Here is a 25200-nt window from a genome sequence, read left to right as displayed (position 1 = left end):
TAAGCTAAGAAGAAAAGTTTTTAAATTCTTCAAGGTTGCAAGGTATTTCTTAGTTAAAAATTTGTGGCAACTCATATTTCTGGCTTTCTAAAAGTTCTAATTCATGGCAACTTGTATTTCTGACTTTTTAAGTTAAATTCCAAAACAAGCCTTAGATTCAGTTTTGTTTCCAAGAAAGTCACTTGTTCTACCCCAGCACATATAAAGGTGGTCAAATGTTTTTAGGTTCCATTCAGTAGACAAATGAAGTTATGTTGAGATGTTTCATCATAATATACCACATATAACCCTTTTACCACTGAGGAAGAAAAAATAAAAAATGAAATTTTGCTTTGTGAGCTAGAGTTCAACTTAATATTATTTTGCATTAAAGCTCTTTTATTTTATTGGCATTTAGGGGAGGGGAGAAGAGGTAGGAAGGAAACCCTACTGATTTTCTCAATAGATAATATAGATTGCATTTCTCTACATTTGCTGATATTACAAGGTTTAGCAACAGCTATTCATTTAGGGCTGTCAACATAATTGGTTTTTTAATAGAAAATAATAAATCAATATGGGAAAAATTAAACATGATTTCCAGATTTTTAAAAAAATATTTTTTATTGATTTCAGAGAGAAAGAGAGAGGGAGAGAGAGAAACATCAATGATGAGAGAGGGTCATTGATCGGCTGCCTCCCCCATGCCCCCTACTGGGGATGGAGCACGCAACCCTGGCTGGGAATCAAACCATGACCTCCTGGTTCATGGGTCGGTGCTCAACCACTGAACCACACCGGCCTAGTGCTAAACATATTTTAGCTAACTGCCCTTGAGATACAAAATGTTTTGTAAATGCCATTAGCATTTCTTCAAGTAATCATTCTCAAGGATTATAAACTAGTATATTAAACATTAGAAACATTTGAATTCTCTACTCTGTTATTTACTTGATGAGTACTTGCTTTTGTTCTCTAAATTTATATATGTTCTGCCTGAAATAAATATTATATTTTTGTAGTCATCTGCTTCACTAGTATAAACATATCTGATTGTCATGGGAATTACTGGTTCAGATTTGGGCCAAAAAAAAAAAAATCTGTGTAGAAAGAAAATTGTTCACTTGCTATTTTAATCATTAAGATAATAATTTAAGAGAGTGTTTGTACCTTTAACATTATAGCTTGTTCTTTTTTTTTTTTTTTTTTTTTTTAATAAATACCCAAATCTGTCTTCACTGACATAGCTTGTCTTTAATCAGGATATGCTCTTCCAATTCTAAGTTTATACTGACCCCTATAGGTTATTGTGTTCTAATTTATTTCTGGTTTATTCTCACAGAACATAAGTTGAACAATATTTAAATATGTTTACATTTAGAATTTAATTATTTTAGGAGTAAAGCCATAAAATACTTTTCATAGGCCCTTTCTCTCCTTATATTTTACAACATTAACTATGCACAAATTTCAGCCATCCTAATGTAAGACAATTTATTTTGGAGACCCAAGATGTTTTAAACCACATCAGTTTCAATGTTGGTCTACTGAGGACAGGGGAAATAAGTAGCATAATTTCTAATTAACATGATTTCTGATTAACCTCATTCTTTTCCCCAAAATCTGTATTATTCTCATAATTTTCATAGCTATAGTCCATTAAGAAATTAACTTTAAAGTTTATGCAGAGATGTGTATAAAAGCAGAAAAGACTTACGACCAAAGTAAGTCTGATTTTAGCTACACTTGGTGGAGGGACACTGATTCTAGGTTAAACAGGGAACTTTTAATGTGGTGTGCAAGATTCTAAATCATTTCCTTATGGATTTGGATGAGGGATTACAGGAGAGGGTGAAAGGCTACAGACTACTCACTTCTGGACATAGGCATTTCCAGAAACAAGTAGTAGGGAAGGACTGGTCTCGACAATACAGAAAGGAGCGTGACCCCAGCACCCTGCCAAGGTATCAGTGAAAATTTACCTATGCAATAGGAACTCGATACGTATCATATGCTTCCTAAAATTGCCAACCTTGCATGAGATAGAAAACTGATTTCTTCCGAGCCTACTCCTAGAGTAGCTCAGGAGTAAATGTGTGGTAGTTCCAAAGGCCCAATGCCACGAACTCCAGAATGTTGGTTCCATATTACTCTATCATCATAAACCCTTAATGAAGACTAGAGCGTTATTACAAGGTGTTGGTAACCAACTTTTAGAAAGATACTTCATTATTCACACTTGTTCTGTAGAAAAACATCAGCCATGGACTATGCTATGTGAATTCAATATGGAGCCCAGCTATATTTTTCTTAAACTTGTACTTTAATATGAGAATTGGGGATAATAGAAATGATCTCCTTACTGAGCAGACAGTAATTTCCAGAGTATTATAAAGCAGAGATGTGTTTTGACCTTTCTTTTGACTTGAAGCCAGGCATAGATTGCCATAGAAAATATAAAGCTAAATATTTTCTTGTACATCGAAGATATCGTTTTATTGCCATAGGGGTAAGTTGTGAAACCGAAATTATTATTTGGGTGTAGATATTCTCATATACTTATGAGAGTGATAGTCAAGTCTATATTTCAAAGTAATTTATTCAGTTTCATAAGGGTAAATTTTGTGCCTAAGTCTCCTGGAGATTATATTGGTTTAATTTAACTTTTATGAATGCATTATTGAATTTTTTACTATTATCAGAATAAGCTTGATAATCGTGCTTTACATTTTTCTCCAGTTCTATTTGGGAGCTTTGATTCTTTGTTTAACCATGTGAGAGAATGAACCCAGACTGCTTTGAGGAAAACCTTAAGCCTATCTATAGAATTCTCTCAGCCCACTCTGTGCATGTCTATTCTGACTTGTGTCTTGGTCATACTCATGGATTTTCCTAAGATACTATTAATTTTGTATTTATTTGTTGGACTAGTGTACTGTTTTGTTTGCCATTGAATCCTTAGTACTTGAGGCCTAAGCACTAAATAATCAGTAGGAGGTCATTTTATGTTGCAATAAAAGATGCTGTTCCTGTAATTTTAGAAATTTGAAAGTATTGAGTGTGCAAACTTCTTTTAATATCTTAATAGGATAAGAAATTAAAATGCATGTCAACAGCATACAGACAGAAGTGATACACCCAAATGAATGGAAATATTACAATAAAACGTGTCCCAGGCAGTGGGCTGCAGGAATAAACTTAGCAGGTAAGGGGGGGAGGAGGCGCAATAGTGGAAAAATCAAAAAACAAAGACGAGAACTAAGTGGAGGTAGGAGGGATGAACATCGAGAAAGAGAAAACAGTCCTCCCACATCGGTAAGAGGTTTCTCTAAAGGAGGAGGGCAGAACAGCAACCGCCACCTCAGTTCTACCCTTTCCTAGTACTCCAATAAAAAGTAAGCAAAGGTGAGTTTTCCGCCCATTGCCTTCTTATTAGCCAGACGCTATCAAACCGGGGTATTATTATTATAAATAATTTTAAAACCTACTTTTATTGCTTTCAGAGAGAGGCAGAGGGAGAGAGAGAAGCATCAAGGATGTCAGGGAATCGTTGATGAGCTGCCTCCTGCAGGCCCTCTACCGGGGATGGGCGTGGAGCCCGGACCTTTCAGTCTACCTGCAGACGCTCTACCCACTGAGCCAACTGGCTAGGGCTCCGGGTATTAGAACGCCCCCCTGGGAAGAGCCGGCCCCCGGGGCCAGGGTTGCGCATGCGCAGTCTCAGCACTACGCTTCCCTCGGCCTCATCCCCGCCCCCCCCACCCGGGCGGCAGAGGACGTGACGCCAGGAGGGGCGGGGCACGCTCTGCGCCGGAAGTGGCTCGCAGATCGTAAATAAGCCCGAAAAAAAAAAAAAACAACCGGGCGAGGCACTGTCTCCATTTTGTTGGCATTTGCAGCTCCTGCGACGCCGTGGAGATGGGGAGCGTCTTGGGGCTGTGCTCCATGGCGAGCTGGGTAAGGCGGAGTGGGGCGGCCTTCGGGGCGCTGGCGTGGGAGCGGAGGAGAAAGGGATGTGGGTGGGCGAGGACCGGCGGGTACGTGGCACCCCCCCCATCAGGGAGCGCCTGCCTCCCCCATTTTTCCTTTCTCTTTCTCCCGATCTCGCCGGCTCAGCGTCGGGCTCTGGGTCGGGCTCCGAGCTGCCCGGGTGGCCGCGGGGAGCGGAGGAGATGGGAAGGTGGCTCCGATGGGAGGAGTGAAGAGAGCTGATGGTCCCCCCCCCACCACCCGTCTGTCTGGAAAGCTGCTCCCCATTCTTCCAGGCCCCCCCCTTTTTTTTTTCCTGTCCGCCCAGGCCATCTGGACACAGATCCCAGGCCCTCTCCTTCCGGGGTGCTCCGTCTCCCCGCGCCTCCCTTCCCGGCGCCTCGCTGCAGCGCGGGCGGCCCCGGAGGCCTGGGGGCCGCTTTGTTCTGTCGCTCGGACCCAGGGCCCGCGGTCGGGGCCGGCCGGGCTGGCACAGGGATGTGTAACAGCCTTTTGAAATAAGTGGTCCTGCCCTGCGACCGGGTCCTGACCTCAATGGTGTGAAGAAATTCCGGTACTGCACCGCCCAGGGGCTTTAGGTGGCCGGGAAAGCGGTCCGTTCTGCAGTATTGCATACCTCGCGGCTTTGACATAAAGCATTCTTGTGTGATCTGAAATTTATTATGCGTACTCTGCATGTTGGTTGGAGTGCAGCGTTAAGAATGAAACCATTTTTCATTTTTAATGGCAAGATTTCTTGATCTAGGTGGTACAGATAAACTTTAGTTTAAAATAACCACACTCTCCCAAATAAAAGGTAAGCAAAAAACATTGATATTACAGTTAATAAAGATTATTTGTAATTTGGGGTGAGATGTTTGGATTCAAATCATATTCCTTTATGAGTTCTAATTTCCACTTCTAGCAATTGCTTGTCTCACTTCCCAAATTACATCATTACGTACATTTCCCAGCATTTTATTTTGCGTTCTTTTTTTCCCCCAAAAAGATCTCAATATGACTTGAATTATAAATGTTAAATTTTAATAAAATAGTAAGTGGAGGTTGTTACTCCGATCCAGGTCGTTCTTGTAATTGGACAGGGAAACTAGGTGTATTTTTTTTAAAATCTGGGTTAGGGAATTTACTTGTATCTATTGACTTTTATACAAGAGAGGCATATTTAGTGTAATAAAATGTATTACAAAATAATAAATGACTATTATAAGATTGGGTTTTTTTTTTTTTGGGGGGGGGGAGATATAGTGTAATTTGATTCATAAAGTTAGATTTTGTCCAGTTATCAAGTGGGCATTTTTTTTTTGTATATAGGAAAGCTTTAAAAGGAGGAGTAGATGTTTTCCATTTTGTTCTCATCTCCAGATCAGTGGTGACCTAAAGGACAATTAACAGGTTAAAGAAAAAAAGTTTTAAGGATTCGTCATGTGTATGTGTTTTAAGTCAGAAAGATAGTAGCTCTAGTGGACAGTGTGGGGAAAATGATATTGCTATATATGTTTTTAAAATTCAGTTTTCCACCTTTGTTGACCACAATACTGTGATAGAATTGATACTGCCTTTGCAAGGTACATTGGAAAGATAGTAACAAAGAGGCAGTTTTCTTATCTTCTAGTGATTAGATCCCTGGCAGATAAAGAAGTTAGGTGGCCAAGGTTATTCAGGGTTCTAGATTATTGTGGCCAGTCTAGGACTGTATCTGTAGTATGCCGTTCCCATCATCATCTCCCTTCCCTTCCCGGCGCCTTTGTCTCTTTCTTCCTGAAGAGTTGTAACGCAGTTGCACAGCAATTAAAGGATAATTTGCCTTTTAATATACACATTCATTTCTTCCGTAGTCTTAACAGCCAATATGCTCATTTACCTAGAGGTTTAAGTATTCACATTATTAAATTAGATCAGTTAGTTAAGTAAAAATCCCTTTTTCATTCTACTGGTGTTTCTAAAGGGAACATGAGTATATTCATATATTCAGCCTGCCATCTTTAACCAGAATCCCTTTGTATTATTATTTTTTTTTTATATGTGGCCATGTGGCCCATATGTTTTATGACCGTAATTGCCACAGTTGCTTAGTCTCTGCACTAAACTAGTCATTGTTAAAGTGTGTTCCTAGACCCAGTAGCATCACCAGACTGGGAAACTTATTGGAAACATTGACCACGGCTCAGCATCCTGTTTTAATAAGCCCTCCACTTAAGTGGATTCAAAGCTAAAAAGGATACCTTTTTACCATGGCTTCTCCCCAATTTTTGAAAAATCTTAATGTCATCTCCTAATAAACCAAATTTTGTCATATAAAGTTTTCAAAAAGGATCATGGATGCTGTAATCCCTGAATTCTTTCATATTTAAAAATGTCTGTTAAATTCTTGAGAGACACTGTGGATTGGTATAATGCAGGCGTCCTCAAACTACGGCCCACGGGCCACATGCGGGTGTTTTTTTGGCGTTTTGTTTTTTTACTTCAAAATAAGGTATGTGCAGTGTGCATAGGAATTTGTTCATAGTTTTTTTTTAAACTGTAGTCCGGCCCTCCAACGGTCTGAGGGACAGTGAACTGGCCCCCTGTTTAAAAAGTTTGAGGATCCCTGGTACTATAATGTACAGTTAACCCTTGAACAAGGGGGGATGGTTAGGGGCACTGACTCCTAAGCAGTTGAAACTCCAAGTATGCCTTTGGTTCCCCCAAAACTTAACTACCCTTGGTATCTGAAGGGGTTTGGTTCCAGGACCCCTGCCGATACCAAAATTCATGGGTGCTCAAGTCCCCTGTATACAATGTGAGTAAATACATGTAGTTAGCCCTTCCCATCCTTGGACTCCCAGCTGCAGATTAAAAATAGTATCAGGTACTTATTGAAAAGAATCCACATATATGTGGACCAACACAGGTTAAACCCATGTTGTTCAAGGGCCAACTGTATACTAATAAGTACTTTTTTCATGTGCTTATTGGCTGTCCATATATTTTCTTTTTTATTTAAATGTTCAAATGTTTTTGCCTTTTTTTTTCTAATTAAGCTTGATAATTCCTTATATTATGGATACAAACGAGTTATTAGATACCTGATTTGTAAATACTACCTTTAAGTCTGTGGCTTGTCTTTCCATTCTCTTAATGCTGCCTTTTAAAGATTAGTTCTTAGTATTGATGAGGCCCAGTTTATCAACTTCCTTTTTTTGTGGGTCACACTTAATTTTGATAAGCGTTTTGTAAGTCCTTTGGGATCTCCATGCAGAGGATTATGTGTGAATGGAGGCACTGTTATTTCTTACTTTCCAGTGTATATATCTTGTCTTTCTTTTTCTTGCCTTGTTATATTGGCTAGGACCTCCAATGTGAAGTTGAACACAAGTGGTGAGAACAGGTATCCTTGCCTTGTTTTGGATCTTAGGGGAAATCATTCAGATTTTCACTATGAAGTTTGGATGGCTATAGATTTTTCGTAAATGCCCTTTATCAAGTTGAGGATATGCTACTCCTTTGTAGAAAGCTATATTTGTTTATCACGGGAAGTGAATTTTGTAAAATATTTTTTTCTAAAATACTTTTTCTGTATCCATTGAGATGATCATAGTGTGTGTGTGTGTGTGTGTGTGTGTGTGTGTGTGTGTGTGTGTTTAGTCTGTTAATGTGAATTGCATTGGTCAGTTTTCAAATGCTTAATCAGCCTTTCTTTTCCCTACTACATCCCATCTGATCAGTGTGTTATTATTTTTATATACTCCTTTTAAAGATTATGTTTTAGAATAGTTTTTTAGTTTCACAGAAATATTGAGAGGAAGATACAGAGATTTCCCATGTATTCCCTGTCCCCATGCATACATAGCCCTCCTGATTATCAACATTTTTCACCAGGATGGTACATTTTTTACAATTAATGAACTTACATTGACATATTACAATCATCCAAAGTCTATAGTCTACATAAGGGTTAACTTTTGCTGTTGGACATTCTGTGGGTTTGGGCAAATATTTAACCCTTAGTACTCGCTTTTTTCTCGATTCCTTTATTCTAATGCTAACCGTGTCGAGTCACACTCGACATCCGAGTGCAAAAGGTTAATGACATATATCCACTATTATAGGAGCATGCAAAATAGATTTATTGCCCTAAAAATCCTCCTTGCTTGCCTATTCATCCCTTCACCTACTCCCAACCCCTGATTTTTTTTTATTTTTTTTTTTACTGTCTCCAATTTTTTCCCTTTTCCTGAATATCATACAGTGGCAATCATATAGCATTTTTTTTTTTTTTTAGCCCTGATTAATATTCTCTTGTCTGGATGTGCCACGTTTTATTTGTTCATTTACTTATTGAAGTACATCATGGTTACTTTCAAGTTTGGACAATTATGAATAAAGCTGCTATAAACATAGGTATGGGAGGTTAGTTCAACAATGGAAAATCAATTAATGTAATCCATTACATCAGCAAGTTTTTAAAAATCACATTATCACGTCAGTAGATGCAGAAAACACATTTGACAAAATTCATACCCTTGTTCATGAAAACTCCCAATAAATTAGAAGTAGAGGGAACTTCTTCAACATGATAAAGAATATCAACAAAATACCTACAGCTAACATCATACTTAATGGTAAGAACCTAAAATCTTTCTCAGAATCAGGTACAAGGCAAGAATGTTTCCTCTCACCACTTCTTTTTAACATGTCCTGGTAGTTCTAGCTAGTGCAATAAGACAAGAAAAGGAAATAAAAGATAAAAGGTATACAGATTAACAGATGACATTATCATCTACGTAGAAAATCCAAAAGAATAAAGATAAAAAACTGGATCTCCTAAGCAGTCATAGCAAGGTTGCAGTATACAAGGTTAATATATAAAAGTATATCACTTTTCTATATACCAGCAGTTAAAAATGTGGTATTTGAAATTAAAAATACAATACCTTTTACATTAGCATCCAAAAAAAAAAACCCCCACCAAAACTGAAGTACTTAGGTATAAATCTTGTAAGTACTTAGATACTTGCAAGATTGATATGAGGAAAACGAGAAAACTCTGATGAGCAAAGTTTAAATGGACAGATACTCCATGTTCATATGTTAATAAGACTCATTATTGTTAAGATGTCAGTTTCTCAAATATGATCTATAGGTTCAGTGCAATCCCAGTCAAAATCCCAGGAAGTTATTGTTTGGATATTGACAGATTGATTCTAAAGTTTATATGGAGCTACAGAAGACTCAGAACAGCCAACTCGGTATTGAAAACCAGAGCTGGAGGATTGACACTACCCAGCTACATGACTTAGTGTAAAGCTATAGCAGTGATCAAGACAGTGTGGTATTGGCAAAAGAATAGACAGATAAGTGGAACAGAATAGAGAGCCCAGAAATAGACCCATGTAAATATAGTCAGCTGATACTTACTGAATACAAGTGGTGAGAATAGGTATACTTGCTTTGAGAATCAGTAGGAAGTAGAAAATACTTGTGTTAAAAAAATACTCTTGGGCTTTATTCTTGAACATAGGTGAGTTACTTGAAGAGAATTTGATCTTTTTGGTATTTGCTTTTAGACTTTAAGTGAGACTGGAGTGGCCTTTAGTTTATGGCTGATTTTTTTCCCCCCAATAATGAGTAAACCCTTATAACTCAATGCCTCATGGATTACAAGGATTTTTCTTTCTGGCTGGTGGGAATTGCAACTCCTCTTCCTGCCCCCCTTCCCAAAGGTAATTTATTCAAATGTATGCACCAATCAGTGCTCTCCTGAAGACTCAAGTTGAAGCCCCTGCAGATCTCCAGGGCTTATTTTGTGTAGTTTTCTCTAGGATTCTCCCCAGTAAAGTTGTCTTCATTTCCCTGAACTCTCAACTCAGACTGCTGGTCTCAGCCTGGATCGCATACCCTGCACTGGAAACTCCCGGCAGCAAGATGGGCCAATCATAGAGCTCACATTGTTTCCTCTCTGAGAAATTACTATCCTGCGTTGCCTCTTGTTAATTGTCTGAAAATCATTGTTTCATTTCTTTTTTCCTCTTGATTAAGGCACTGTTTCTCTGTCTTGGCCTGAGATTATGTGCAGCTACATTAGAGAGAGTTAGCTGGCCTCAGTTCATTTATCTTACTTTGCCTAATTATCACTACTACCAAATCGGAAGAGGGAAAAGATAAGGATACCAATTTACTTCTTTTCCTCTGGAGTATTTGAGACTTCTCAGAATTTTGTGAATTCACTAGGATGAATTCTGGGGAGCTGGAGATGGGCTTGTAATCATGAATATTTCATCCCCATCCTGTCAGTCCCCCCCCTCCCTTTTTGTTTTGTTTTAGCTAAACATTGATTGCTGCTGGTGATTTTTCCCCTTTGTTGTTTTAACTGATTTTATTAATTTTGCTTGACATAGGAGCAAGCACTTTTATGTTTGACTTTGTTCAATCTTTACCCAGATGATACTAAGTTTTATAATTTTCAGATAATACATGTGAGCCAAATACCTTTTATCCCTTGGTACTTCCCTTAACTTCAGTTCTTTTTCTTTTTTAATGGAAAGAATTTAATTTCCCCTTTATCATGTTAAACTATTCTTATTTTTAATGTTCTTCTCTCAGATACCATGCTTGTGTGGCAGTGCCCCGTGTTTGCTGTGCCGATGCTGCCCTAGTGGAAACAACTCCACTATCACGAGGCTGATCTATGTGTTCTTCTTGTTTGTTGGAGTGTGTGTGGCATGTGTAATGTTAATACCAGGAATGGAAGAACAACTGAATAAGGTTAGTATTTTTTTTTTAACTAAATACACCTATAGTGTGTGTATGCATGAAACTGATTTTTTTTGTATTGGAAGCAGAATAATGTACAAAGTAAAATAATACATAATCTCAATTTTTATTGCTCATAATCTTAGGAAAAACAGACAGTATAGGTGTCTTATTAAATTCTGTGATGGTGATAAAGAAAATGTGCTGTGCTAATAAGAGAAAATAAGTAATTCTAACCAAATAAATGCCAATTTCAGCGGGTGTCAAGGAAAAGAGGCCATTCTGAGAATGAGTAGAACTTTTGTATTCAGAGATTGAAAAATAGGAACCTGAATGAAGATAAAGAACTTTTTGAACCTAGTATGTATGCTTTGGGAAGATCGATCTGATAATTAGGATAGAAGTCAAGCAATTGCGTGTAGAGGCTATTGCAGTGATTTAATGAGTGAGAGTGTAGAGGTTCTGAAATAGACTTTGATTGTAGAAATGACAAATCTGGATTTAAGTATCGGCAGTGATAGGATTATAAATAATAGCAAGGTTCTGGTCTTAGACAGCTGGGATGAAACTGTTGCTGTTAACCCAGAAAAAAGCAATAAGAAGAAAGCGTGTTATATTTTTAAGATTTTTTTCATGGAGCCAGGTTGTAAAAAGCGATGAGGAAAATACAATTTATTATAGTTTGTGGCATGTTGACTTGGGAGTACTGAACTACATATGTGAAGAGAGAGAGAGAGAGAGAGAGAGAGAGAATCAGTAGGAAGTAGAAAACATGAGTATGTAACTTAAAAAAGAAAGGGGGTTGGTAGAGAAAAGGGAACCTCTGAAGAAACCGTGAAGAAAAGGGAGAACCAAGAGCATGTACTGTTGTGCAGTCTTCAGAAGGAGAGTATTGGACAGCAGTTTCTTCAGAGTGTTGGGTCTAGAGGGGAGTGGGAGGGGAACCAGTAGGCCATGAGGAAATATATCCAGTGAGTATAAAATGCTGATTTGAGGAGTTTTATAGTGAAGATGGTGGTCTTAGCAGGAAACTGAGTTAAGGAAAGGATTTTTTTAGAATGGGGAGATTTAGTAATTTTTATTTTGAGAGTAGTCACAGATAAGAGATCTCATCTGTGTGTGAGAGAGAAAGAAAGGAGGGAGAGGGAGAAGAAGGTGATCAAGAGAGGAAATATAGAAGTTAGCTACCTTCCAAAGCAAGATGAATGATAATAGAACATTTGATGCTGAAAGAGAATATTTATGTCAGAGAACCTCCATTTCAAAGCATATAGTTGTATGCTTGGAGTTGGCTTTGGGGTGAGGAAAATATGGTAAGTTTGGATAATTAGATTATTATGATTTTGAAAGTAGCTAGCATCATAGCTGGATGCTCAGTTAATGTTATTTCAAGTCCTGTGTGTAAGCAAATCATGCCAAGAGATGTTCATATGATTTGTAATGGATCCAGTTGACAATGGTTATAATAGTTTAGTTGGTGGGTGTTAATTCTTATCACCAAATATTTCTACTTCTCTGCTTTCTGAAGGTCATCAAAGATTTGTATTTCCTAGAGTACTTGTGATATGTAGGGTCATGTCCCTAGTACTGGTCAGTGAGTTGTGAGTGGATATGATACACCTCAGCTTCTACTTGCTGATGTTAAGATCTCCCTTTCTATTACAACATGTGCAACATTTGAGATGGTGGCTTCTCCAGCAGCCTGGATTCCTGAGTTGACTGCACGTGAGCAGGAAATACACCTTTGCTGTTTTAAGCTGATACTTTGGGGTTGTAACTGTACCAGCTTAACCTGACTAATACAGATGGCTGAAGTAACTTGATGGAAATTGGCCCAGTGGTGTGCAGCTCTAAGGGAGTGGGATATTTAAGGGTGCTAGTGAGTACATGTTGCAGATTATGGGTCAATACATATTGCCAAAAGTTTAAATTGGCTTGGAAAGGTAGGATTTAAACTAGACCAAGAAAGGGCTTATTGACTGTGTAGAAACTACCAAAAGGAAGTAATGCCGCCTTAGCTTAAATGTAATTTTATGTTCTCATGTATACAAATAGTGTATATAGCTCTGAGGACTACCCCCATTTATTTCACTTAAAAAAAAATTATTTTTTTGTATTCTGATTCCAATGTGACTTTCCGAAATGGTCATCAGTCTTTTTCAAGATTCTAAGTTAAAAAATAAAATCACTGCCAGCGATTATGTTAATCTGAATTTATTAATTATCAGAAATACCAGTTGTTATTTACATAGCATTGTTTTTGAAAAGCCATTATTATTCTCTTTAGGGTTTAAAAACTGACTCAGTTGCTCTGTAATTCTTTAAACTTTTATTGATTATATTTTTCTCTTCTTAACTAGGCAATTCAGTATATCACAGCAGAATGCAAGTTTTAAAAAATTCAGAATAAGTCTGCAAATCAAAATAAATATTCTCTTTAGGATTTGCATTTGTAGTTTATCATGTGCTCACATAAAGTGAAAAATGAATTAAACTTCTATCTATAAAAATGTTCCAGACTTATCTTGATTACATATTTAGTATTAACTGAAAAGCAAACTTTAATTTTCTAAATTTTTACTTAAAGTACTTGGTTACATAAAAATTTTATTTTTACTTGAAAAAATTCTAGATCACAAACTCTTGTTTTGTTGTATTAGATTCCGGGATTTTGTGAGAATGAGAAAGGTGTCGTCCCTTGTAATATTCTGGTTGGCTACAAAGCTGTATACCGTTTGTGCTTTGGCTTGGCTATGTTCTATCTTCTGCTCTCTCTGTTGATGATCAAAGTGAAGAGCAGCAGTGATCCTAGAGCTGCAATACACAATGGGTAAGTTTTCTAATATAGCCAAATGCTGCTTAATGATGGGATACATTTCATTCTGAGAAATGTATTGTTAGGCGATTTCATTGTTGCGAACATCCATAGGGTGCACTTACACAAACTTATATAGTATAGCCTGCTAAGCAAATAAGGTATATGATGTAGCCTATTACCCCTAGGCTATAAACCTGGATAGCATGTTTCTGTACTTATTAATACTGTAGGCAGTTGTACATAATGTTAAGTATTTGTGTATTTAAACAAATCTAAACAGAAATGGTACAGTAAAAATATGGAATAAAAGATAAAAAATGGTACAATTAATCATGAATGCAGTTTGCAGGACTGGAGTTGCTCAAGGTGTCAGGGAGTGAGTAGTGAGTGAATGTGAAGGCCTAGGACAGTACTGTAGATAAACTTTATGAATACTGACACTTAGGCTGCACTGAATGTAAAATAACACAAGATTAAATCAAACATGAGATAAAATGATGCAATCAAGAGACATGGTAAACATGAGAGATATGAGGCTGCTGCTGGCATAACAACAGACTGTTTTACAGGAAAACTTGTTTTTGTAAATAGAAAAGACTACACTCTAAAATAATGAGTATAGCATTCCCTGAAACTAATATTATATTGTATGTCAACTATAATTAAAAAATATATTTTTAAAAAGTATATTATAGTAAATACTAGAGGCCTGGTGCACGAAATTTGTGCACGGGTAGGGTCCCTAGGCCTAGCTGGCAATCAGGACCTATCTATGGGGCGACTGGCAGGGTGATCGGGGGACCCCTCCTGGCACCGCCTTGGATGGCCTGGGGCCTGTGGGCTGGGGGCAGCTCTTGCGTTGAGCGTCTTCCCCCTGGTGGTCAGTGTGTGTCATAGTGACCAGTCATTCCACCGGTTGTTCTGCTGTTCGGTCAATGTGCATATTAGGCTTTTATTATATAGGCTATAAGCCAATAACAGTTCTCTATTAGCATTATCTAGTTTATGTGCTATACATGATTGTACTAATATGTGCTGTACTTTTATACGACTGACAGCATAATAGTTTTGTTTACACCAGCATTGCCACAAATACTTGAGTAATTTGTTGCACTACAACATTACCTCAGCTATAATGTTATTAGATTAGGCCATATGAATTTTTCTGCTCCATTATGATCTTATGGAACCATTGTCCTATAGATTGTTGGTCTCTTGGTGACCTAAATGTTGTTACGTGATGCATGACTGTAAACTTCAATATAGAAGTCTGGGTAGCCTGTTGTCAGTAATTTTGAATCTATCTAAATAAACATTAAAGCCAAATAAACTTAAACAATTTATAGAATATTTTGTTATTCATGAATGACAAAGTAAGAATATCCTCTTGTCTACTGGAGAATGTCAGACTTTGGAAACATAAACATTAAATGTAAGCCTTCGGTCATTTATTAGTATAATCTCTGATACATCATGTTTTATATTTTCATCTTAAACGGAATCACCACATCTGTGACTAGTAATGAGGAGGTTATTCCTCTTTCTCTTAGTTTTTGGTATGTACTTTAACTACTACATAAAATAGAACTCAGTTCCTTAGACATACAATGCAGCCAAAATGAAAAACTTTATTCCTAAACACAATGATTGATTGCTTTTCTATTAGTTTTTTGACAGAGTCTTTCGGATTTTTTATGTACAATATCATGTCGTCTGCAAATAAAGACAGCTTTACTTGTTCTTTTCCAATTTGGATGCCTTTTATTTCTTCTTCTTGTCTAATTGCAATGGCTAATACTTCCAGTGCTGTATCAAACAGGAGTGGTGAGAGTGGGCATCCTTGATTACTTTTCTAAATGTTTGGTTGTACTGAACAACCTAGAAGGAAACTTCAGGGTCCCTTTTATTAGTCTCCTATAATATAGAACACCATTTCTGGTACTCTGTTTGAAAATGTTAAATTTTATTTCTTTTTTTCCCCCCCCATAAGTTAAAAAAATTTTTGAGTATTTGCTATTGCTTATTTACTTACCAGGGAAATTAGTCTGTAGTTTTCTTTTCTCGAGGTTAGGGTGGCTTGCAGGCACTGACCGGGCTGGCCTTGAGCTGGCGGTCAGCTAGCTGGTCGTGGCCTCGGTGACGAGGCTTCCCCTGTGCCAGTTGGGGCTCTCCGGAGCAGATGGAGGTAGGAAACCTTACGGACCCACCCACCCTACGCAGAGTGGATGCGGCCACAGCGGTGATGGAAAGAACTTCGTGCTTTCTCTTCTGCCTCTACGCAGAATTTGATGCTGTGGTTGGATATTTCGAGGACATTATTGTGGAGTTCCAGTTATGACAGAGAAACTTTATGGACAACTACTACCAGGAGTTTGAAGACACAGAAGAGAATAAACTGGCCTACATGCCTATTTTTAATGAATATATTTCTTTGGTAGAAAAGTATATTGATGAAGAGCTGCTGGAGCGGATTCCTGGATATAACATGGTGGCGTTCACAACAACTTTATAGCACCATAAAGACGAAGTGGCTGATGACATATTTGACATGCTACTGACATTGACCGATTTTCTGGCTTTTAAAGAAATATTTTTGGACTACAGAGCAGAAGAAGAAGCCTGGGGACTGGACTTACGCAATGGTTTAGTGGTAACTTCATTGTGCAAATCATCCTCTTTGCTGGCTTTCCAGAACAATCTGTGGCACTATGTCCCACCTCCAGGCAATGAGATTGTTCTGGAGAGCAGCAGCCAAATATACTGGGAGAGGCGTCGGCTAATGACAGAAGAATACATCGTGGAAAGACTAGCTCTGTTCTGCCACTCTTCATTAATGTTAAGTGTTAATGGGTCAAAAAAACTACCTGACTTTTCCTGGGACCTAGTTATCCTGAAAACCCTTGTGTGTCAGTAGATACCTCTCCCAGGGGCTTTGAGTCAGGCTCCTCTGGAGCAAGCCCACATCCAGCATTCCACCTGGGCGCCTTCCACAGCATACATGGTGGCGTGTCAGCAACCACCACCACCAGCCCTCTTGGTTCCAGAAGGCTTTGCATGGATATTGGGCACTCAGAGCTTTTTAGATGCATCAGAGTTTCAGTTCTCAATGGAGTTTTTGACTGTTGGGGAATGTTTATGTGGGTATTACTGAAGCCAGGCGCCTGCCTTGACATTTCTGGAGCTCCTGTTATCACAGCTAATCTTGGCTGGGAATCAACTGAGAAGAGATGTTCTTGACCTAAAAGCTACATGTGAAAATCAATTCCTAGTCTTACATTTGCAGTCCTTGTATCATTATGTCTTCTGCTGATCCTAATGGAGTCCCACTGTTTCTAGAAATCTCTCTTAAGCATTTTTGAAAAAACATTTTATAGATGAACTAGAGGCCCAATGCACGAAATTCGTGCAAGAGTAGGCCTTCCTTCCCCTGGCTGCCGACACCGGCTTCCCTCCGGCACCCGGAACCTGGGTTTCCCTCCGGCCACCGTCAGGCACCAGGGACCTGGGCTTCTCTCGCAGCCCCAGCTTCATCCAGAAGGACATCTGGTCTAATTAGCATATTACGCTTTTATTATTATACTCAGACTATCCTAGTAGATATAATATTGGAACTTCCATGATTACTCCCTTAAAGATGAAGTGTTATGTGCTACGTGCTTTTTAAAAAAATATATATTTTTTTTATTGATTTCCGAAAGGGAGAGGGAAAGAGAGGGATAGAAATATCAATGATGAGAATCATTGATCGGCTGCCTCTTGTGCATCCCACACGAGATCAATTCTACTACCCAGGCATGTGCCCTGACCAGGAATTGAACTGTGACCTCCTGGTTCATAGGTTGACGCTCAACCACTGAGCCATGCAGGCCAGGCTGTGCTGTGTGCTTTTTAAAGAAAAAATGCTTTTTTTTTTATTGTGGCACTCCTGTTTTACTGGGCACTGGTGAATGTGTGCTTATGCTGAAAGTAGAGTAACAGGTATTCTTTTCTTATAGCATGTTAAGTGTTTGTACAGATTTGCTTAAAACCCTTTCTGTATAAATCAGTTCTTTGTTAGGTATTCTGTTAGGGTAGGGACTCTGCAATTCTTTCTTATCAAAACCTTTCTACTAAGACAGTGTTCCACTGGTCTAGCTCAGCATGAGTTGAAATAGCAAACAGTTCTCCGGTCATCTGCTTTGATTTAGTACATTGGCTTAAGTAAAAATAAGAATCTGTACTGATTTTTCACTTGGCTGTTCTGGTTTTAAAAGATGAGCTACAGACTATGTGTTTTTGTACTGATAGTGGTGCTTATTACTTTTGTACTGTGAGTTAGAACAACAACATCAAAGGCCCTGGCCAGGTAGCTCAGTTGGATTAGAGCTTGTCCTGATACACCAGGTTGCAGGTTTTATCTTGGGTGAGGGCACAAATGAGAAACAACTAATAATGAATACAAAAATAAGTGAAACAACAAATGTTTTCCCCCCCTCTCAAAAATCAATCAAACTTATTTAGTTGTACAATGTACATTATATTTTCACATATTATTGCACTTATTACATAAAATAAACCTGTGAAATGGAACTGAGTCTCATTTTATTGTAACCAATTAAATATAAAAATATTTTCCTTAAAATTGTCCTAAAACAGTGTACATAGTAGTCTTCGCTTCTCATTCTCTGGGTATCATCAGAAAAAAATAGAACAGTAACATGAAGTATAGCTATTCTTCAAGGTGCTTTTAAAAGATTTTATATATGACATTATTTATTGAATGACTTGTTTATTAATAAAAAATCATATTTCCTATTCTTTTAGATTCTGGTTCTTTAAATTTTCTGCAGCAATAGCAATTATTATTGGGGCTTTCTTCATTCCAGAAGGAACTTTTACAACTGGTAAGAAATACATATTTTTAAAATTGTGTGATATTGATATTTTTTAAAGAAAGTTAAAAATTGCCTGGAACTATAACTGTTTGTTTCTTTGTTTTGTTTTCCTTTTCTCCCAGTTGGCAAAATCAAAGCATTTATGTAAAATTGTATTTCCCCTTTTGTGTATTGTGATAGTGACACATAATAAAACTGAACCTGCCACTCATTTGCATGTTTTTTTCCTTTCAGTGTGGTTTTATGTAGGCATGGCGGGTGCCTTTTGTTTCATCCTCATACAGCTTGTCTTACTGATTGATTTTGCCCATTCATGGAATGAATCATGGGTTGAAAAAATGGAAGAAGGAAACTCAAGATGTTGGTATGCAGGTAAGTTTTTGTCATGCAGAATATCTTCAAGATAGCTTAATTTTGAAGATGGGAGCAGTATGGAGTTACCTCAAAAAAGTAAAAATGGAACTGCCTTATAACCAAGCAATTCCATTGCTGGGAATTTATCTGAAGAAGCCCAAAACACTAATTCAAAAGCATATATGCACCCCTATGTTCATTGCAGTGTTACTTACAATAGCCAAGATTTGGAAGCAGCCCAAGTTTACACAATGGAATATTACTCGGCTGTACAAAGGAGGAAAATTTTACTCTTTGTGACAGCATAGATGGACCTGGAGACCATTATGCTAAGTGAAATAAGCCAATCAGAGAAAGACAAATACTATAGTATGATTTCACTCATATGTGGAATGTAATGAACAAACCGAACTACCAAGCAAAACAGCAAGCAGACAGCCCTGATGGGTGGGTGAAGGGTGTTAGCGGAAGAGGGATTAAGCAAAAAAAAAAATTAAAAAAGAGAGAACTCATGGACACAGCCAATAGTGTGGAGATTATAGGGGGTAGAGTGGAAGAGGCTATAGGGGGGGATAAATGGTGATGGGGGAAAATAAAGATTAAAAAAAACCTTAATATTCCCCTTCTAGTTGTTTTTTTTTTCTGTATTTTGAAAATAATTTTTAGCATATGTGACTTTTATAAGATCTGTTGATACAGTTACCACTTTTTCTTTGGTCTGACCCCACCGGTCTACAGCAGGTACACTGCCACAGTGGAGCAGACAGTTAAAAAATAAATAAATAAATAAATAATATATGTATATGTGTGTGTGTGTGTGTGTGTGTGTATACACACACACACACATATATGTGTGTATGTATATATATACATATATATGTGTATATATATACTATATATACACACACACACATACTTATACATACAAAAATATACATATATATATTATATATTGATTTCAGAGAGGGAGAGAGAGAGAGAAACATCAATGATGAGAGAGAATCATTGATCGGCTGCCTCCTGTACAACCCCACACTGGGAATCGAGCTTGTAACCTGGGCATGTGCCCTGACCTGGAATGGAACCGTGACCTCCTGGTGCATAGGTTGATGCTCAACCACTGAACCACGCCGGCCGGGCTAGTTATCACTCTCTAAAACCAATCATATTAGTATGTTACTAACTTGAAAACAATAGCAGTGAGCTATATGTAAAGAGTATAAAATTATTCTGTAATAAAGTTCAGAATATTTCCTCCTTTTATAACCTGCATATTGCTCACAATGTTAGTTGCTTAAATAGAAGTAAAACAAGATTAGGCAGTTCTCTAGTATTTGTGATAAAATCTAATTGTCCAATTATATTTCTTCCACAGCTTTGTTATCAGCTACAGCTCTGAATTATCTGCTGTCTTTAGTTGCTATCATCCTGTTCTTTGTTTACTATACTCATCCAGCCAGTTGTTCAGAAAACAAAGCATTCATCAGTGTCAACATGCTCCTCTGCCTTGGTGCTTCTATAATGTCTATACTGCCAAAAATCCAAGTATGCTCTTTATATAATTAGTTTGTATGAAACTTCTACTTTTCCGAGTTTTTCTATATCTTAGATGATGTTAGAATATTTATCTCCATTGCTTATTTCTTGTAGGAATCACAACCAAGATCTGGTTTATTACAGTCTTCAGTGATTACAGTTTACACAATGTATTTGACATGGTCTGCTATGACCAATGAACCAGGTATGTTTTGTTTGCTTGGGTTTATTTTTTTTTAATCAATCCTGCAACTTTTATTTTTTCCAGAGATGGTCATTTTGTGAAATTAAACTATTTAAAGATGAAGACAAATGCATTATTTCACTCATATGTGGAATGTAAAAACAACAAAAGAACAACAAACTCATAGAGACAGAAAACAGATTGGTGGTGACCAGAGGGCAGTGGGTGCTAGAGGGAGGGCAAATTGAGTAAAGGGGATCAACTATTACGGTGGGTAGAGAAGACGATTATATTCCTAGAGGAAGAGTGTGTGGCAATAATACCATTGCCATGTTTGATGTATTGCTATATCCTTTTTAGTTTCTTTCACTAACAGAATTATAAGAAATTACATGAACATGACAAATATACCTAAATTGCACAGTTCATATGATAAATAGGAAGAAATAAAATATGGATTCAGTTGAAGAAATAAAATATTCAGTTGTAGACAGTACAGTTTTTTTTCACTGAAGATTTTTTTTTTTATCTATTACTACCTTGCAAGTGAATATAATTGAGCTTTGTAATGAATCTCTTTTTTCATGGGAATAGAAGCCAATATATGTCATTTGAGGTGATAAAATGGTTGAGGAATTAGTTTTCTTAAAAAAAAAAACCACCACACAAACTTTTTGGAAACTTTACTGAATACTTTCCCAACCCTACTTTAATTTTATCTTAGAAGAGTTAAAAAACTGAATAAGCATCAGGTCATTATGGCTTAATGTATTGGCACAAAGCATTTGCTAGCATTCTAATAATTGGTATTATGTGTAAGCTTTTTCTTTTATAACAATGTACTTTGACAGATTGATAAAATTCCTAGTCACTATTGATATATCACAATATAAAAAGCTAGTGAATTTTGGTGTAGAACACCTGAATTTCTAAGTTAGCTAGAGATTCATTTATACTTTGAGAGCTTACTAATATTTCTCAGCTCTGCCTGAGGTTGAAAATGAAATGACTTAAACTTTTCTAAGCACTGCTATAAAATTAACAATATAAAACTTGGAAGGTTTCATTATTAATATAAATACAATTTGTCTTAAAATATTTTGTTGTTATTCTTGTGCCCTTTTTCAGAAAACCTTTTTGAATTTGTAAGGGTATAAAGAACTACAATTATACCTTGAAAAATAATGTTTTAACTATTCTAACATTCAGATTGGTGGTGGGTACTAAATTGAATACTCAATTAGGTTATAATCTTAATTTACATTGCAGAAACAAATTGCAACCCAAGTCTACTAAGCATAATTGGGTACAATACAACAAGAATTGTCCCAAAGGAGGGAGAGTCTGTCCAGTGGTGGCATGCTCAAGGAATAATAGGACTAATCCTCTTTTTATTGTGTGTGTTTTATTCAAGGTAAGAAAAATTATGGAATTATTTTAGACAAGAAGTCTATTCATTTATAAATCATTTTTTAATGCCCTTTTTCTTCTCTCTTCCTAAACTGTCTTTCCATTCAGCATCCGTACTTCGAACAATAGTCAGGTAAATAAACTGACTCTAACAAGTGATGAATCAACATTAATAGAAGATGGCGGACCCAGAAATGATGGATCACTTGAGGATGGCGATGATGTTCACCGAGCTGTAGATAACGAGAGGGATGGGGTCACTTACAGTTACTCCTTCTTTCACTTCATGCTTTTCCTGGCTTCCCTTTACATCATGATGACCCTTACCAACTGGTACAGGTGCTTATCTTTCGTGAAACTGCATGTGGAAATTCTGATAGCTTTTTCTTAATTCCATTGCAAAATATGTTATGAAGTACTTTTTATCCTTCAGTGTATTTCAGAACTATAGCGAAATGAATATTGAGATTAGTGTGCGAAATGCACTTTCCTTCCGTGCTTTTGTGATAACATTGAAATATTTCTAGATCTTGTAGAGATTAAAATATATCTTCATGAAACTAACATTTCCTATAGAAATACATGTTGGTAGTTTATCCAATAGCTTATTTTTTAAATTCCTGACAAAATACAGTAAAAGATATGTCTTCTGGTTTGTTCAAACTTTGTCATTAAGGCTTTAAAATTGAAGTGTGAATACATTAATGTAGATGGGTCCATAGAACCTCTTCAAAATGAATTTATGCTTTTTTTTATTACTTCAAAACTAATCCATAAATCTTTTTCCGATGAGAGGAAGGTAGTAATTTATATTATTTTATTTTTGAAAATTCAAATTTTGTCCAAATGATTACTGAAAGAATTGAACTAAGATTCAAGGTGAACTATGTTTTGGGCAGTTCTGTTTTTAATAAATTTTAATGCATAATACCTTTAACTTGTAATAAGACTTTAAGTACCAGCAAAAAATTACTCTGCTTCGTTTCTTTGAGAGCAGCCTTTACTGGCACTTACTATTGAAAAATGAACATTTAAAAAAATTTCTTAAAATTTGAAGTTGTAAGAATCCACATAGTTCTCAGTAATTCACAGCTTTTGGCTCTCAGGTAATAAGAGTAAATGTTAAAGACTTTCTATCAAAAGTATACTTGCTATGTTTCATTAACACAAAAATCAGCTAGGTTTGGGATGTATATCCTTCCCAGTCTTAAATCTGAGAGGGGGATGAGGGAGGAGTGAGTTCCCCGTATGTACTTTGAACAGATTATATTGTCTTCTGTGTTATAACATCTTATCTAGAGGTTATGCTCCATTTCTCTGCTATGTCATAACCACTAAGCTAGAAATACACAGAAAGCCTCTGAGTGTTAATGTAAAAAAAATACTTTAGATGCCTGTCTCTTACTCCTTTAAAGAAAATTACTGCTTTTTTAGCTTCACATTATTAAAGTTAGTACGAAAAACAAGGCAACAGATTAGTCAGTAACTATCGTATCTCTTATCACAAACTGTATACAAAGAACACTTCTGAAGTAATATAGCTTGATGGCTCATCATCCAACACTTCCTTTTTGTTTTCTTTGAATTCCAGGTATGAGCCTTCTCATGAGATGAAAAGTCAGTGGACAGCTGTCTGGGTGAAAATCTCTTCGAGTTGGATTGGCCTCGTACTCTATGTTTGGACACTGGTGGCGCCACTTGTTCTTACAAATCGTGATTTTGACTGAACAGGACTTCCGGCATGAAAGTCCCAGTTTGATCATTGCTTATTGGAAATTAATAGTATTTCCAACTTTTGTAAAGTTGTGTATGTGTGTGCTTCCCATAAAATTTCTCCAGTGTTCTGGCATGAGATTTTGCTGCTTGCCATTTTATTCATTCTTGCCAAGTGCATTGATAGGTGTGTTAGAATGAATCACAGAGGTTTTATGAGTATGGTGGAAAGTTAAGAAAAGTGGACATTAGGTTCATCTTGTTCTGTACCTGTGAAAATAATAGTAAAAAGAAAACTTGACAATTTGATTTTTAAGTTGTTAGAACTTAAGCTGTCTTAGAAAGTATAAAAGGAAGTGGCTGCCTTTTGAAATACTTGATGCCTTGCCTTACAGGAGATTTCAAAGAACATGGGCTATTTAAAAATTATGTAAACAAGTCACTTAAATGACACTTGTCTGAAAAATCTTTTCAGGTTTTTCCATTATATAAATATAGGGAACTTATAAAGGTGGGGAGTGTTTGAGGGACAATAGTGTAGGTTATGAAGATTGAGACAGAGACTTCAAAGAAACTCAGATTGGTGGTGAGTACTAAATTACTCACTTAGGTTATAATCTTCCTTGGGTAGAGACGACCTTCCACACCAACATAGTGAACTTTGTTTTGGTCATTGTAAACACGTGTGAAAGTAAGGGGTTAGTGGAGATGCTGGGAACTCTGAAGGATTTAGACAAAGGTTTTGAAAAGGATAATCATGAATTAGAAGGAAGTTGGTGAAAATCACCTTGAAAGTTCATTTTGAAAATCAAAGGTGTTAAACTTTTGACAGGACAGCAAGAAACTGCAAATACTGGGCTTCAGTAGATACTTAGACAAAATCTAGTCCAATCCTCCCGTTATAAAAATGAAGCAACTGAGGCACAGACTTAACTCAGATAGCTAATTAGTGGCAAAGCTGGGAAGTCTTAGCCAAAAATAGCTGACATTCAAGACTTATTTCTATTAAAAAAACCACATAATAGATTTTACACCTGAGTACTGGTGGGTAATTTATGTGATATGGATTGCTGTTGTCCAGCTTGCCGTCTACTTTTAAACTGAGGTCACGAGAATGATGGAATGCTGTACAATAAACTGCTTATAGTATACTATACAGTTCAAAAAGTGTTTAAAATGCTTTGTATCTGCTGCCACCTAATTAATATATATAGGTTATTATAATCTTAAAAATCAAGTAGTATAACAGCCAATTAGAAACTTAGTTACTTGTGTCATTAGTGAGTATATTAATCTACCTTTACTTCTTTTAATATATTTATTTAAACGAAATATAACAATTCAACTTAATTCCCCATTATTCTGTATTGATATTGTGTTCCATGATTTAAATGACTGTATTCTCTCTCTAAATAAATGAATTAAGAGGAAGTGTGCAGTGTATTAATTCTTTATCAGCTCAAATTTAGGTGACTTTAATACTCAGACCTGTGTTCCTCCTGTGTACAAAAGAACCTGGCACTAGAGGGTTAACTGACCATTTTCTCTCCTAAAAATTGTTTTAAAGGTGATATTTACTCTTTTTGTCCTCTGAAAGTAACCCCTAACAT

General features: G+C 36.8%; 1 protein-coding gene across 1 annotated transcript; it reads left to right on the top strand.

The window, feature by feature from the left end:
- Positions 1-3784: 3784 nt before the first annotated feature.
- Positions 3785-25021, top strand: SERINC1 (serine incorporator 1). The gene is made up of 10 exons (XM_079779852.1): positions 3785-3936; positions 10552-10713; positions 13362-13531; positions 18323-18402; positions 18628-18765; positions 20123-20292; positions 20398-20488; positions 21737-21881; positions 21986-22216; positions 23469-25021. The coding sequence occupies exons 1-10, from the start codon at positions 3898-3900 to the stop codon at positions 23602-23604; spliced, it is 1362 nt and encodes a 453-aa protein (XP_079635978.1). The 5' UTR covers positions 3785-3897; the 3' UTR covers positions 23605-25021.
- The last annotated feature ends 179 nt before the right edge of the window (positions 25022-25200 follow it).

This window comes from Cnephaeus nilssonii (assembly GCF_951640355.1).
Source record: "Cnephaeus nilssonii genome assembly, chromosome: 9".
NCBI lineage: Eukaryota > Metazoa > Chordata > Mammalia > Chiroptera > Vespertilionidae > Cnephaeus > Cnephaeus nilssonii.
The sequence above is the reverse complement of the archived record's forward strand: the minus strand, read 5'-3'. Positions and strand labels throughout refer to the sequence as shown.